The 14,227-nt window shown below is 39.3% G+C and overlaps 2 protein-coding genes across 3 annotated transcripts in view; one reads left to right on the forward strand and one right to left on the reverse strand.

Annotated features, from left to right (window-relative positions):
• The first annotated feature begins 256 nt into the window (after window positions 1–256).
• On the forward strand, window positions 257–8,168 carry LOC148366150 (cilia- and flagella-associated protein 157-like). Of its 2 annotated transcripts, XM_088336588.1 has the most exons (8): window positions 257–485; window positions 1,493–1,764; window positions 2,874–3,027; window positions 4,629–4,896; window positions 6,521–6,600; window positions 6,668–6,767; window positions 7,810–7,892; window positions 7,959–8,168. In XM_088336588.1, the coding sequence occupies exons 1-8, from the start codon at window positions 346–348 to the stop codon at window positions 8,035–8,037; spliced, it is 1,176 nt and encodes a 391-aa protein (XP_088192714.1). In that variant the 5' UTR covers window positions 257–345; the 3' UTR covers window positions 8,038–8,168. The 2 variants fall into 2 exon arrangements, with proteins under 2 accessions (XP_088192714.1, XP_088192713.1); XM_088336587.1 differs by having other exon boundaries at window positions 6,521–6,767.
• A 1,988-nt stretch (window positions 8,169–10,156) lies between these two features.
• The window catches only part of kank1a (KN motif and ankyrin repeat domains 1a), a 46,681-nt gene continuing 42,610 nt past the window's right edge, over window positions 10,157–14,227 (reverse strand). Inside the window, exons 10-12 of the mRNA XM_088336591.1 lie at window positions 13,886–14,086; window positions 12,646–12,744; window positions 10,157–10,733 (exon numbers count right to left, since the gene is read on the reverse strand). Coding sequence (XP_088192717.1) covers window positions 10,671–10,733; window positions 12,646–12,744; window positions 13,886–14,086 — 363 coding nt within the window. The 3' untranslated portion in view covers window positions 10,157–10,670. The remainder of the gene's footprint in view (window positions 10,734–12,645; window positions 12,745–13,885; window positions 14,087–14,227) is intronic.

Here is a 14,227-nt window from a genome sequence, read left to right on the forward strand (position 1 = left end):
TTTTATTTTTCATTTCAAGTGTTTCCCTTCGTTACCTTTAATGTTAACCTAAACAGCTCCAAGATACAACTTAAAACAGCGTGGACACAAAAAAAATCATTTCAAACGTTTGAATTTGATTTTTAAAAGTCAACATTTGATAAACACCCGAGCTAACCAACAAAATAATACTCGCATTTTGCAGTGTCGTTTAGTGGTACTTTCTCCGAGGTCACCTAAACGCACCGTTACCTAGCAACCAAATAGCACGCTTCGTTTGGCGTCAACTTTTTCAAGCTAACTGAGATTTCCCTTCATTTCTGTTCTTTTTTTTATTTCACTTTTGTGTGTCCTTTTTTTGCGATCATGCCAAAAAAGGACAAAAAACGAGACCAAGTCAAGAACACGAAGAAAAAAAACACTCGAGTCGAAGCAGACGTGCCCGGGGATAAAGAGAAGGATTTCTTTCGCCTTCAAATTCGTTTATTGGGCGAGGAGCTCGAGAAGTAAGGTTAATAAATTAGGGGTGAAAAATAATCAAAAACTACGCACGTTTTTAACCTTTCAAATTCTCTCCTAGGCTATAATGTATTACATTCAAATCTTAATACTCCTTTTACTTTGAAATTCTGATGCTAAGCACGAAATTCCATTACACTACCTTTTTATTGCACTATTGTTGAGATGCAATTACAATTTAGGTCTGCCTCCAAGCAACACCTTGTACATATTAGGCCTATCTGTATATTAGTTTTCTCTTTTATGTCTTCATTAAGTGTTTATCCTGGAGTGCCACGTCTAATCTTGTTGTGAACAATGTTAACTCCATTGTTATTAATGACAATAAAGTCAAGTCGTGTTTATTTGTGACACCCTTAATCACAAGTCTCAAAGGGCTGCACAGACCACTACAGACTATGATTACACCGTCCCCTGATCTAAAACCTACATGAGGGCAAGGAAAAACTCAAAAACAACAAAGTCAAAAAAGGGAACTATGCAATCTCCTTAACATTTGGCCGGTATTAAAATCAAGATGAATTTATCATTAGGTACATAATGTGAAAATATGGGTTGGTTTAACACTTTTTTTGGGTGTAAAATTCAGAAATGAAACTTGGAGACGATACTGTTTTTTTTTTGTGTGTCTTTCTTGTCCTGATCTTTGAGTTGACTTTTTTTGGGCTGCTTTGACAAACGGATCTTGATGAACTTTCTGCAACTTCAACTCTGCGTCACATTTCTTCACCGCAAGATGGAGACAATCTAAGACAATTGTAGTACCGACTTGGGCACTTGTGCAGGTTGTGATGCATTTTACGGAAAACTGATCCACGCAAAATCTCAATTTGACCAAAAAGTGTGTCATGAAAACATATTTCTAAATACATGAGTGTTAGAAGGGTATAGACACAAAACTATCGATTTTGCTGTTTATAGAGAGAATCATTCAAATTTAAAGAAAAAAAAAATCAAAGATATTAGACCCATTGATCAATTGTGTGTGTTCCAGGCGACAGTTGCAATGCGAGCAACTGGAGAAGGAGAAGACATCCCTCGCCCGTCGTTGCCGCTACGCGGAGACGGAGAAGGAGGACGCGGTGGACTACCTGAAGACGGAGCTCCTGGACAAAGAGGACGAGGCGGAGAGGCTCGCCGAGCAACTGCAGGAGAGTCGACAGGAAGCCCGGACGGAGCGCGAAACCCTTAAGGCGCAGCATGCCAAAGAGCTGCGGGAGTTCCAGGATCGCCTCCATCGCCTGGAGGATGACAACGCTGGCCTAGGTGAGGAAAGAATTGCCTCAACTCACTCCGAACACCATTCATTTCAGAGGTAAGAGCGGGAAAAATATAGCCCGAATCCGACCCATTATTTTAAGAGTTGGGGCAGGAGCCATCTGTCATTTTTTCGAGTTGAAAAATGGGCCGTAGACCACAGCAGAAATACGTCCTTCAGAATCTAGCTCAGTATTTTAGGAGAGAGAGAGGCAGAGAGAGGCAAAGAGAACCAGAAGAACGATGACATTTCAGTTTTTTCTGGGTTAAGGCGCAAAAAAGTGACATCCATCTTTGAATCTCAGTGAGGCAAGCCTCCAGATTTCTACAACTTAACTGTCCAGTTGCCTCCAGGTGGCAGATACAGTTGAGTGTCATCTGTATAGCGATGGAAACTAATATACTTGCGGATAATATCACCAAGCAGAAGTATCTAAATACTAAAAAGAAGGGCGCCAAGTACAGAGCCCTGTGGAACGACCACAGGGGACGTCAGAGTGTTTACAGGTCAAATTGTCGTAATTAACACATTGCGTCCTGTCTGACACAGTACAGTTCCTAAGATACCGATGCATTCCAGACGAACAAGTAATACGTTGTGGTCCACAGTATCAAAAGCAGCACTGAGATCCAGCAGCAGTAACATTGACGAGGCCCCGGAATCTATTACTAAGAGGAGATCATTGGTTACTTTTACGAGGGGCTGTCTCAGTAGAGTGATTTGCCCAAAATGCTGACTGGACAGTTTCAAAGAGATTATCTTCCGACATAAAGTCATTTAGCTGCTGTGGCAACAACCTTTTCAAGTAATTTTGCAAAAAATGGCAGATTTGACACTGGCCTATAATTACCTAGGCTTTCCGGGTCAAGGTTAGGTCGCTTTAGCGTGGGTTTTATGACAGCAGACTTGAAAGCTACCTGAACAATACCCGAGGATTTGTTATCTGCTGTCTGCTGCAGAACACAATGCGCAATACTTTGGTATCAATGACAATAAAGACGATTCAGTTCAATTTTAAATATGTAAAGCGGTGAACCAGCGATAACCGAAGCGCAAAGTAGCGAGGGATACTGTACTGCATTGATGATGAACCTGTCAACTCTACATTGCCTCCTAGTGGCCAGGATGGCAGCAGTGGAGGTTTTCGAGAAGCAGAAGGAGCAGTTGATGTCAAACTTGGCGGCTGCAGAGAAGAATCTGTCCGAGCGAGAAGGAGAGCACGCTGAAGCCATGCGGGCTGCAGAGATGAAAGCGCTGCTGGAAAAGAACAGGTGATTTAAAAAAAATAAAACAAAAAATCGGCATAGTTGGTCAAATGATATATGCAAAATACAAAATGGACAGGCTTGTAGTTGTGCAAAGAAACCAGAAGGAGACCCTGGAAAATCTGGAAAAGAAAAAACGATTTGACGAAGTGGTTTCACTTTTGGTGGAATGGTGGATGGGTGGTTATGTGCAGCCCCACCGTGCGGAGGTTCAGGGTTCAAGTCCAGCTACTGCAACCTCCCTGTGTGGAGTTTGCATGTTCTCCCTGTGCGTGCGTGGGTTTCCTCCGGTTTCCCCCACATTCTAAAAACATGCATGTCAGGTTCATTGGCCGGTTCAACGACTGGCTGGCAACCAATTCAGGATGTCCCCTGCCCACTGCCCGAAGATAGCTGGGATGGGCTCCAGCACCCCCGCGTCCCTACTGAGGATAAGTGGTGAAGATAATGGATGGATAGATGGATTCACTTTCAAAGCATTTGCAAAAATATCTAGTCGTTTTCTGTCGTGTGATCAAAACACCTAGAAATGTATTTGTTATAGCAGTTTTCAGACATGGGAATGCAACTCAAAGTGCTGTATAAAAATATTCAATGTACAATCAAACAAAAAAATAGATATGTCCCTCTATCTTCCCCACCCCAAACAACCTAGAACGGCAAGTACCAGACGCTCACACAATGGTTAAAATAAAAAAATAAAAATAAAAATAAATAATAATGGTAAGAAAAGGACCTGAGGGAGGCTCGTTTGGTTTTGTTTGAAAATGAAAACATCAGTAAAGCCAATTTCTTTAATTAGACTATCTGGATTTTTTATGATCCAAGAAATACAATAAAATAAATCCTTCCTAAGAAAACAAGTTAAAGATTAGAGAAAAAATAAAAACATTTTTTTTAAAAACGTTGAATGCAACATATAAGCATAAATGTTCACAATTTATTTTTTCATTAACAAAAGAAAAATAATAAACCTCACTAAAAGCTAATTAAAATCTCATCTCATCTCATTGGCTGCACTGCTTATCCTCAGTAGGGTCGCGGGGTCATTAAAATCTATTATTATAATAATGATTTTTGTTGGTATTTTACACTGATGTTCTTTCAAAATATATTAGAATGTCTAAATTAATCATGTAAACAAAAAAAGATTGGATTTACAAAATGTTACAAAAAATGCAGAAAAAAAAAATCTGGTTTGATTCTTTGCAAAGAAAATTATGGATGACCATAAAAGGAAAAGCTAATTAGAATATTTTTTAACAACTTATTTGTGTAATACAACTGCAAATAAGTATTTGAACACCTGTGTATCCTCTAGAATTCTGACCCTGAAAGACCTGTTAGACCAGCAGATATCAAGCCCTGTCTTAAGTTTGCGTGTGAAAAATCATGTCTGTTATTCATATTTTTATGAACGTGTGCAACTATTGTTCAATAATCTCACAGTTTTAAGCCTTTTTCTTGAAAACCAATTGTTGACAGTAGTGCCATTTTTGCACGAGGCTAAATATATATTTTTCGCATTACTTTACATAAAAATGTATCTGCAAAATAATTTAAAAGGAAAAAAATGATCCAACTTCCTTCGTTTTTTTTCCTCACAGGCTAGAAAAGCAACTGGAAGCGGCGTCCGAAGCAGCCGTGATAGAGGCGGAGCGACTGGTGGAGCAGAGATTACCTGAAGTCAGCAGGCGGGTGGCGCTAGAGAACCAGGAAGGCCGGACGAGGTACGCCCAGCTCACCGAAAAGGCTCACCAGCTGCTTCGAGAAAACCAGTCCTTGAGACAGCAGCGGAGCCGCATGGCCGCCGACGTGGCCGTTCTGGAGGAGACCATCGACAAAATGGCGCAGCAGAGCTGTCGGCGAAAGAAGGTACAGTACACTTTTCCTGTCTTGTTAATTTGTTTTGGAAATAATATCAGGCATGAAAATGAATCAGTTGTTAAAAAGTTGGGGAGCGTGTGGAGGATATATGTTCTGGTGCACTGTACAACCCCAGAGGGCCCAAGGCGTAAGCGAACTAAGCGGCTGCTTAGGGCCCTGCGACCACTAGGAGGCCCCAAAGAGCAGTTAACTTTGGTGGAGCCAACTTTGTCTCCATTGTCACTTTCCTGTGTCCACGACAAAATAACTACAGAAATACTACAAAACTAAGTATAAAATATGGTGCTTAAAAACATGGACCTTCTATATTATTTAGCTTTCATTCGGAGAAGAAAAAAATAGTATAGAAATACTAAAAAAATACTATGAAACAAAATACTACAGAAATATTACCACAGAATTACTACAAAATCACAACCACAGTAATATTCCAAAAATATACTTAAGAAATATGACAAAAATGATTCTATGTGAATACTTCAAAAATTATACAAATATTACCAAAATACTGCTTTGCAGATACATCAAAAATACTACAGAAATACAACTTTATAATACTGTCATACAAAACACTACCAGAAAAATATTATGACAGAAATATTACTACAGAAGTATTACCACAGAAATACTGCAAAAATACAACAAGAGCAATACTACAAAACAACGTCAAAAATAAAACTACAGTAATACTTCACTACAGAAATACCACAGAGGTACATCGAACATTCTACATTAGAAATACTAAAAAATAAGACAGAAATAGTACTAAAATCCGAAAAAAAAAAATCAGAGTATTTCTACAAAAACACCAAAATCATTAAAGTACTGTGATACTACAAAAATACTACTGACATACAACACAAAAATCTACCACCTAAATACAACAATAATTTCTACAGAAATACTTTTACTATTAGGGAAAAACTACCAAGAAAACATCTGCAGAAATAGGACAAAAATAAAAATACAAAAAACAACTAAACTTCAACAAAAATCTGACTACAGATATACTAAAAAAAAAATACTTTGAGAGTACAACCGCTGTAACGCTTGAAAACGAAATATCAAATCGCTTAAAATAGAGACCTTCTACTATTTTGCTTTGTGATCGTTTCAAAACTCATTTGATGAGACTAATCTAGTTCAAAAGAACTATAATATGTAGATGTCTGCATGTATATTTATTCCCAAATGTGAAAATGGCCCAAAATTTTGGACCCAATGCAGGCACCGACCTCCAAAATCATGGACTGGAGGACCCAGGTCTGGTCTAGAAGGGTTAACATGTAGGTCTTTCAAAGCTTTATCCATCAGGGAGAGAAAGAGGTGTGATTCGGTCCATTCAGGGAGGGGCGGAAAGACTGTTCTTTTTACATCCTGTGTATAAATTAATGGTACTCCAACAATCCAAGAGGCCTGAGTCTTTCTCTCTGTAGCTGGAAAAGGGGAGAGTGGTTCTGTCCATTAAGGGGGGTAGAAGGAAACGTGCAAAGCCTTCTGTTTGCCCCCCCTGTCTGTAGCTGGCGGAAATGAGGAGTGTCTGGGTGCTACCACACTCAAAGATCACCACCCAACCTTTGACCTTTGTGATTGTACCACCTCCCTCCACCAGGTGGCAGAAGAGTTGCAGGCCGACCTAGAACAACTTCGAACGCAACGCGACCAAGCCGACGTCGAGCTGGAAGCACTCAGGTCCAATTTAACCGACTGGCATCTTTTTATGAGTGTGACGAGACATAGTGTGAGCTTGTTTTTGCAGAAAAAGCCATGCAGCCATATGTGGTCGTTTGGAGGCGGAGCTACAAGAGGAGAGGAAAAGAATTGGCCAGATAAAGGAAGCTTTAAGACCGACGCCCAAAGTAATTCTTTGAAAAAAATTTGTGTTGGGGGAAGGGCTAATCATTCTTATATATTTAGGGTTCGTACACCTTTCATAGCCACATTCAAGCACTTGTCAGACTTTCAAAGCCAATTTTCCAATACCATTGAAATAAATCTGGTGTGAATCATATTTGTGGATCTGCAGAATACATCTGCAATTCACATATGTGATTTTAAATCTTCCATGTGAATTCAAAGACATGCGATTTTTAGATTTAGCATTAATCGTGAATATTTTGGTGCATCTGAACAAGGCGTGCGTTGATATTTTTGAGACAAATCTCTCCCCATATAGTTTTGGGATTAAAATGACAGCCACCAGGCTGTACTTGCCCAAGACACACCACAGGAAATGGTGCCCCTACAACCCAAGTGGTTGAGAGACCCAACCAACAAACTCATATAAAGTATACATTTTCAGTTGCAGGAAGTTCTTCCCATTAAAATTTACCACTAGGAAACACTACCTTCATTTTTTGCATGGCCTATATTATTTGTGCACAATTGATCCGAAATCCTTGCACTAATACACTTTTCATAATGTCCTGTTTAGGTGAAGCATGCACCTGTACTTTTGGGTGCAACCCATAGGGGGCGCAGTTGCTTCACAAGACAATCCAATACAAACAGCTGCCAGAATCACTAGGGAAGAAATGCAGTGGCAAAGCTAAGCCACCAGAGAGCAGTGCCTGCATCGTGTTTAGGCAGACTTGTTGAAAAACGTTGCAACAATTTCAAGCATTTACAAGCACTCCACCTAAAAATCAAACACCTTTCAATTCTTTAAAACATGAAAATCAAGCATTTATAAGTCAAGTCAAGTCACATTTATTTATATAGCCCTTAATCACAAAAATGTCTCAAAGGACTGCACAGGATTACAATTACAAAATTACCTGATCTTAAACCAGCACGTGGGCAAGGAACAACTCAAAACTTAAAAGGAACTTAAATACTTGTATGAACCCCGTTTTTCACATTTGTTGTTCATTGATTGGTCGATTCGGTGCACCCATGCAGAAGGTTCTGGAGCTCCTGGAAGGTCCCCGCATGGCCCCACTCGGAAAATCTTCACCGGCCGTCCAAGAGCCACCAAAGCAAAGGTTCTAACTCGCCTGCACCAAATCTTTCTTTCAACTTCCCGTTTGCTCAAGAGTCATTTTCAACAGGACGAGTGGCCACGCCCATCGGACCACACCCAAAGAGAAACCTTTGCAAAGGTTGGTGCAGTGTTTGCCATCTTTTTAAAGCCAGAAACTACTTTTTTACTTTTAGCAACAATTAGATTGAATTTTTACAAGAACTACGTTCTGGACTACAAGCTGCTTTTTTTGCTGCAGTAGACCAATCAATGGAATGAGCCGTTCACAAAGATCCAATTAAATGGTATGATTATCTAAACTTTAATGGTTGTAACTCAGTCACTTGGACTAATCCTCATCAACATTAAAACTACTATATAAGTGTTTAAGTTAAAAGTCAAGTCACATTTGTGACGAACTTAATCACAAAATGTCTCAAAGGACTGCACAGGTTGCAATGACACCATCCCCTGATCTGAAACTAACATGCTGGTAAGGAAAAACTCAAAAACCTTAGCATGAGGAAATAAGAAACCTTGAAAAGGAGCCGTGTAACGTAGGGACTTTTTGACTACCTCTAAAGTTTCGTTAACCCGCCCTCCTAGTATAAAAGTGATCCTCGGCCATTTGAACAATGCATTTGTGAATCAAACAACTTTGTTCTGTTCCTCAATTGTGCGCAGAATATTCTTGATAGAAAGTTAAACTGAACTGCTCTTTTATAGAGCTTGTTTCACAACCCAGAGTGGCAAAGGAGTAATTCCCCGTCAATGTATACATGTATAAAAATAAATGTATGACGCATTCTTTCGCTACATCACAACGGAATATTTGCCCGGGACTACAAACAAGTTGTACTTACTGAATATTATTTTATTAAAATGAAAAAAATAGTAAAGCTTGAGAAGGGGCCTCACAAGTGGTAATCCCCCTTCCAGGATGACCAGGGTGCAATAGTGATCACTGGCAGTTGAAGGAAATTGAGCTGCTGCCTGTAAACCTGGCATAAATTGGTCAATTGCAAGGTGAAAACGATAGCTGGAAAAACTATCATGGAAAAATATTCATGTGATACATCAGAAGGCAAAACGAGAGGTTTGACAGCCTTTATTCAATATTATATGACAAAATACTTTATTACAAAAAATGACTACAAAAATAACCCTACAGTAAAACTGCAAATATACTACAGGAACACTACAAAAATTCTAAAAGTAAAACTACAGTCCAGACGCTCCCCTACTTACGACCATTCGACTTACGAAAAACGGTAAATACGAACATTTTCTCCGGGATGTCGAAAAATATCCGGACATTGCTGTAAGTTAGATTTTGTATTGTGCACCTTTTTCAAAGTACAGGACAGTGCTGTAGTGCTTATTTCTGCCACTATCGGAGTGTGGCGCTGTGAGAGCTTACCCAGCATCCACCCCAAAGAAGAAATCCGGCTTCCGCTTCTTAGTTCGTGTGTAAACATACTATACTGTATCTCCAGCGTGCTAAGAACTTTGATGCATTTATTTTTTAATATGGTTGGTGTAAAATGTAAAGAGGCGAGCCGTTTCATTTGAAATGAAAGTGGAATAAGAAAGATTGATGCGGTTGAGAAAAAGGTTGGATCACTTTTTACCACAAAGGAGAAAGTCTCCTAACTTTTGAAGCTCATCTTTCAAAAGTAAGTTAGACTTCACTTTTTTTTATCTTTATATAGCATATTAGTTTGATTTTTTTTTTGTACAAGATAATACAGGTTACTTAACCAAGCCTTAAACATACTTATATAACCTTAAACATACAAAATATAGCACATAAGCAACTTACGAATGATCGTCTGGAACCCATCTCATTCGTAAGTAGGGCAGCCTCTGTATTTCAAGAAAAATACTAAAAAAAATACTAAATAAATCCAATTACAGTAATACCAACAAAAAAAAAAAAAATGAAATTAGGTGCATAAAACAGGGACCTAATATATTATTTATCTTCACCTGTGAGCATTCCAATACTAATCTATTGTAACGAATGTAGATGTCTTCATTTATATTTATTCATATATGAAAAAACAATGAATAGGTCTCAGTAAGCAGCCTATTGGCCAGATTTTGAACTCCAAATAGTTGCCTACTCCTTATTCAAAACAATGCGGGTTTTTTTTCTAAATAAAATATCTTCACCACCAGGAGGTGCTAAACAATACACACAGTCTCTTTAAAGCACTCAATTAACTCGAGATTATTTTTGCAACACTGACCATGCATAGATCAAGAAAACACTGGATGCCAACGTTCTGATTCCATTTATGTTTATTGATAAAGAAAACGAGCTTGCGTGCAAACATCGACGTACGGTATGTACAAAGGGACGCGCAGCCGAGGCGCTTCCAAAACTCCGATAAATATATGACTTCATATCAATACTGTCATCTTTCTCTTTAAATAGTTACAAACGGTTGATAGAAAAGTCAAGAGAACCGCACTTTGTACACAATAACAAGCGAGAAAAGAACAATATTTAGTGTGTGTCAGTGTAGGATGAGGCACTAGTTGGAGGAACAATACAAAAAAGGCCCAAAAATGACCCAATTGGGTTCTTATAAGGCAGTGAAGAGTCACTAATCCTAGCTTAGGAGCTGCTAACAGCAGCTAATGCTAGCTGGCCTTGGAGTTTCTAACCATAGCTTGAGCGCTGCTAACATTAGCATTAGGGTTGCTAACAAAAGCCTTAAAGGAGAAACTCGACACCTGAAAAGTTTTGCGAGGGGAGTTAGCCGTGAGTCGCTAACAACAGCGCCCCTAGTGGCTAATCAAAGGCGCCCGGACGAGTGGGGCTCGGTGATGTCTTGCGGGTCAGTCGAGGGGTTCCCTGAAAAGGACAAAGATGTTAAAATCACCGGATCTTCCGCAGTTAAAAAAAAAAAAAAAAAAAGACTTGTGATTTTTTTTCTCTACTTAAGGCGCACCAGACTATAAGGCACATGAAATGAAAATTAGAGGTAATGACTAAGATTAGACAATAATTAATAATTCTATGCAAAGGGAATCAAACCCATATCATGGACCCAAAAGAGGGTCGTGGAACCGTTTTTGGGTCTTAGCCCTTTTCCTTGTCAAAACAATGCTAAAAGTTAATGTCACACCTTAAGAGTAGGAAGCGAAAATTCCCTGAATGATCTTTTCTGCCTTTTAAGTCAATTTGCTCATTTGAGAGGGACCACATCTCCTTCTATTGTGATTTTGTTAGTTTTATTTCCCATTTCTGCCCAAAATAATGGCTACCATTGAAGTGCTGCTGGAAGGTACAGTAAATGGTTTAAAAAGGTTCCTTTTTACCAGTAATCTTTAGCTGCATGATTAATTGTTGATCTGTAGGTACACTCTTGGTTCATATTTTGAATTTCTTTTAGTATATGGCGGTTTTAAAGCAGATTTAGGGTGTCCCTTAAATGTGATGTATGCTTATACGAAAGTAAATACAGTACTTGAAGTTGTTTTTGTTTTGCTGGTCATTTGGTTTTTAGGAAAATAAAACTGAACATATTCTAGTATCTCTGCCTTGAACTGCACCACCCTTTCATTGGATACATTTCAGAAGTGGATTTCTTATTTTGGGTTGCAGCTTCTCAAGAGGGTGGAATGGTTGGTCCTGAAGTCAGACCAGTTGAAAACCAGTTCAATAGACCAGTAGGGACACAGACAATACATAAAAAGGCTTTAGGTTTTATGTCGTCATCATCACACTTTTTTTAGTCACAGTACTACAGTGTTAATGGCTGCAGATAAAATGTCAGACATTAAACCGGTCCATGGTACAGAAAAGGTAGGGGAATCACTAAAATACTGTATTGTATCGTATATTCGCAAAGTCCTAAAGCGCAAGCGATTCTGAAGTGAATGAAGAGAAAGGCATTCTGGGAAATAATTTGGTTGCCCTGGAAAAATATAACGAATGGTCGGACTTATTCAATGTTTTTCAATTACAATGCTTTGTTTGGGCCGAGTGAAACAACATTTTATATCAATTTTAAATCACCTCGTTTTCTCATTTCTCCAACATTTGAATCGAATACTGTGACTAAAAATAGTATGACAATAACATTAGACCTAATGCTTTTTCCTATGACCTTGATGTCCCTAGTGGCCTGGTCATTTGGCTTTGGCGCTTCTAGGCTTTGTAGCGTATTATGAACTGACCGATAACGGATAATGGATAATGAATAACGAAGATAGAACAATAACCCTTAAAAACCCCAAAACCCCTTTTGCCATCACTACCTGGATTCCATCCCCATTGCAATTGTGGTCAGTGAGAAATGTTACTCACAGTGCCAGAAACCTTGATTAGCATAGTGCATTCTGATCAGTTAAAAAAAAAAAAAAAATCCACTTTTTTTTACCTGTGTGTCAATAATTTTTCAAAAGACAGTAGGTCTCACCTACGTATGCATATTAAAAAGAGGTTGACACTTAGAGGAACAGTTTAACTGATCAGAATGCACTATGCAAATCAGTGTTTCTGGCACTGTGAGTAAATGTCTATTGCTGACCAGAATTGCATAACAATGGTGGGATTGGGGTCGAATCAAGAAGGCAAATGGAGAATGGGAGGCACTAGTCAAAACAGTGCGATATTTAGCCTTTTCGTAAAGTGTAAATAATCCAATTTTGCCCGCATGTAAGGCACGATTTAATATCCGTAGCCAATTTAGGGTTTTTGGTTGTGCCTCATAAGGTGAAGAACGCAATAAATAAAAAATAAAAGGAGACGTCTTACGTACAGGCGACTGCGCTTTGGAAAAGTTGACGTGCGCATAAAGCAGGACGGCGATGTCCTTGTGTCCGGCATCCAGGGCGATGGACAGCGCGTTGCTCTCGTCCTGAAACAGAATCAGATTTTAACACCCAACCAGATTACTTTGAGTTCAAGGGTCTCAAGCCCAGGGTCTGGGGGCCAATTGCAGCCTGCCGGATGGTGGTTTGAGGCCCCCGCCTCGATATAAAAAGAGAAGAGGGATTACTAAACGCCTTAAAACATTCGTTGAAAAAAGAATATTGATTATGAAATCGTATCGATTTGAATGGTAAGCAAAAAAGCATGAGCTATGATATAAACATGCACGTTTTGAAATACTCGTAAGGTGAAGAGATAGCTCGCATTGTCAGCAATAATGCTACTAACAAACAAAAATGTATTTTCTCCTTTCTTTAATTTTTTTTCTTTTACACCTTTTGCTTTTTTTTCCTTCATTTTTCCTTTTTCGGATGTCATCTTGATCTTTATTAAATTGTTCTTTTTTGTGTAGCATTCTATTTAAACAGATATTTTTATCAATGGTTTCCCTTCCCTACCTATCTCATACCAGAGTTTATATACCGTTTGAGGCCAAATTCAAACACTTATCAAAGACTTTCAAAGCCAATTTCTCCAGTACCATTAAAAAAGGAAATCTGGCGTGAATCCTGTATTTTGAAGAGCCAAAAACATGTGATGGATTTACATTTGCAATCTGTAATCTTGCATGTGCATTTATCAAGACATATGATTTGTAAATCCTGAATATATTTATGGATTATAACAATATGTGTACGGACAAAGATCTCCCAATATCAGTTTTAGGTAAAAAAAAAAATGACAGTAATCTGTAGCTTATACTTTCAGTTGCAGGAAGTTTTTCCCATTACAAGTTTCCTTCTCTTGCATTCTGTAAAGTAAATGTTCATAATTGACTAATATGCATCTCTTAGTGACCTATTTAGACGTAGGATGCACCTGGGCACCTGCCGATGATGCTTTATAGGACGATGCCATACAAACTAATGCAGGCTGCCGTTAATCACGAAGGAAGAAATTAAATTGCAAGGCAAGGCCACCAGAAATCGATGCGGGCGTAAATTTTGCGCAACGATATGTTGAAACATGACAACGACTGCAAGTATTTCCAAGCACGGCATTGAAATTCAAGTATTTCAAGCACCCGTACGAATGCAGTCACGCGGACCCCGAATACCGAAACTCACGCTATCGCTGAGCGTCGCGTCGGCGCCGGGTTGCGCCAGGAGCAGTTTGAGGATATCGGCGTGCCCGTGCTCGCTGGCGCACATGAGCGCCGTGGAGCCTTCGTCGTCCTGCACGTTGACGTCGGCGCCGTGGTCCAGCAGCGCTCGGACCATGTCCATGCGGCCGTGGCTTACCGCCAGCATCAGGCCCGTCTGGCCCGCCTGCGGGGACACGACAAACGTGCGTCAACGGGCTGTAAATGGCCCCCGAACTATAGTTTAAAAAGCCTGGTTTGAACAGGTTCATTCTCATTGATGTCAAATCTCAACTCTGCACACGTTTAAATCTTATTTGAAAAAGTA

The sequence above is a fragment of the Urocampus carinirostris genome, chromosome 5, assembly GCF_059441175.1.
Source record: "Urocampus carinirostris isolate Australia breed hairy pipefish chromosome 5, RoL_Ucar_1.0, whole genome shotgun sequence".
Classification (NCBI taxonomy): Eukaryota; Metazoa; Chordata; class Actinopteri; order Syngnathiformes; family Syngnathidae; genus Urocampus; species Urocampus carinirostris.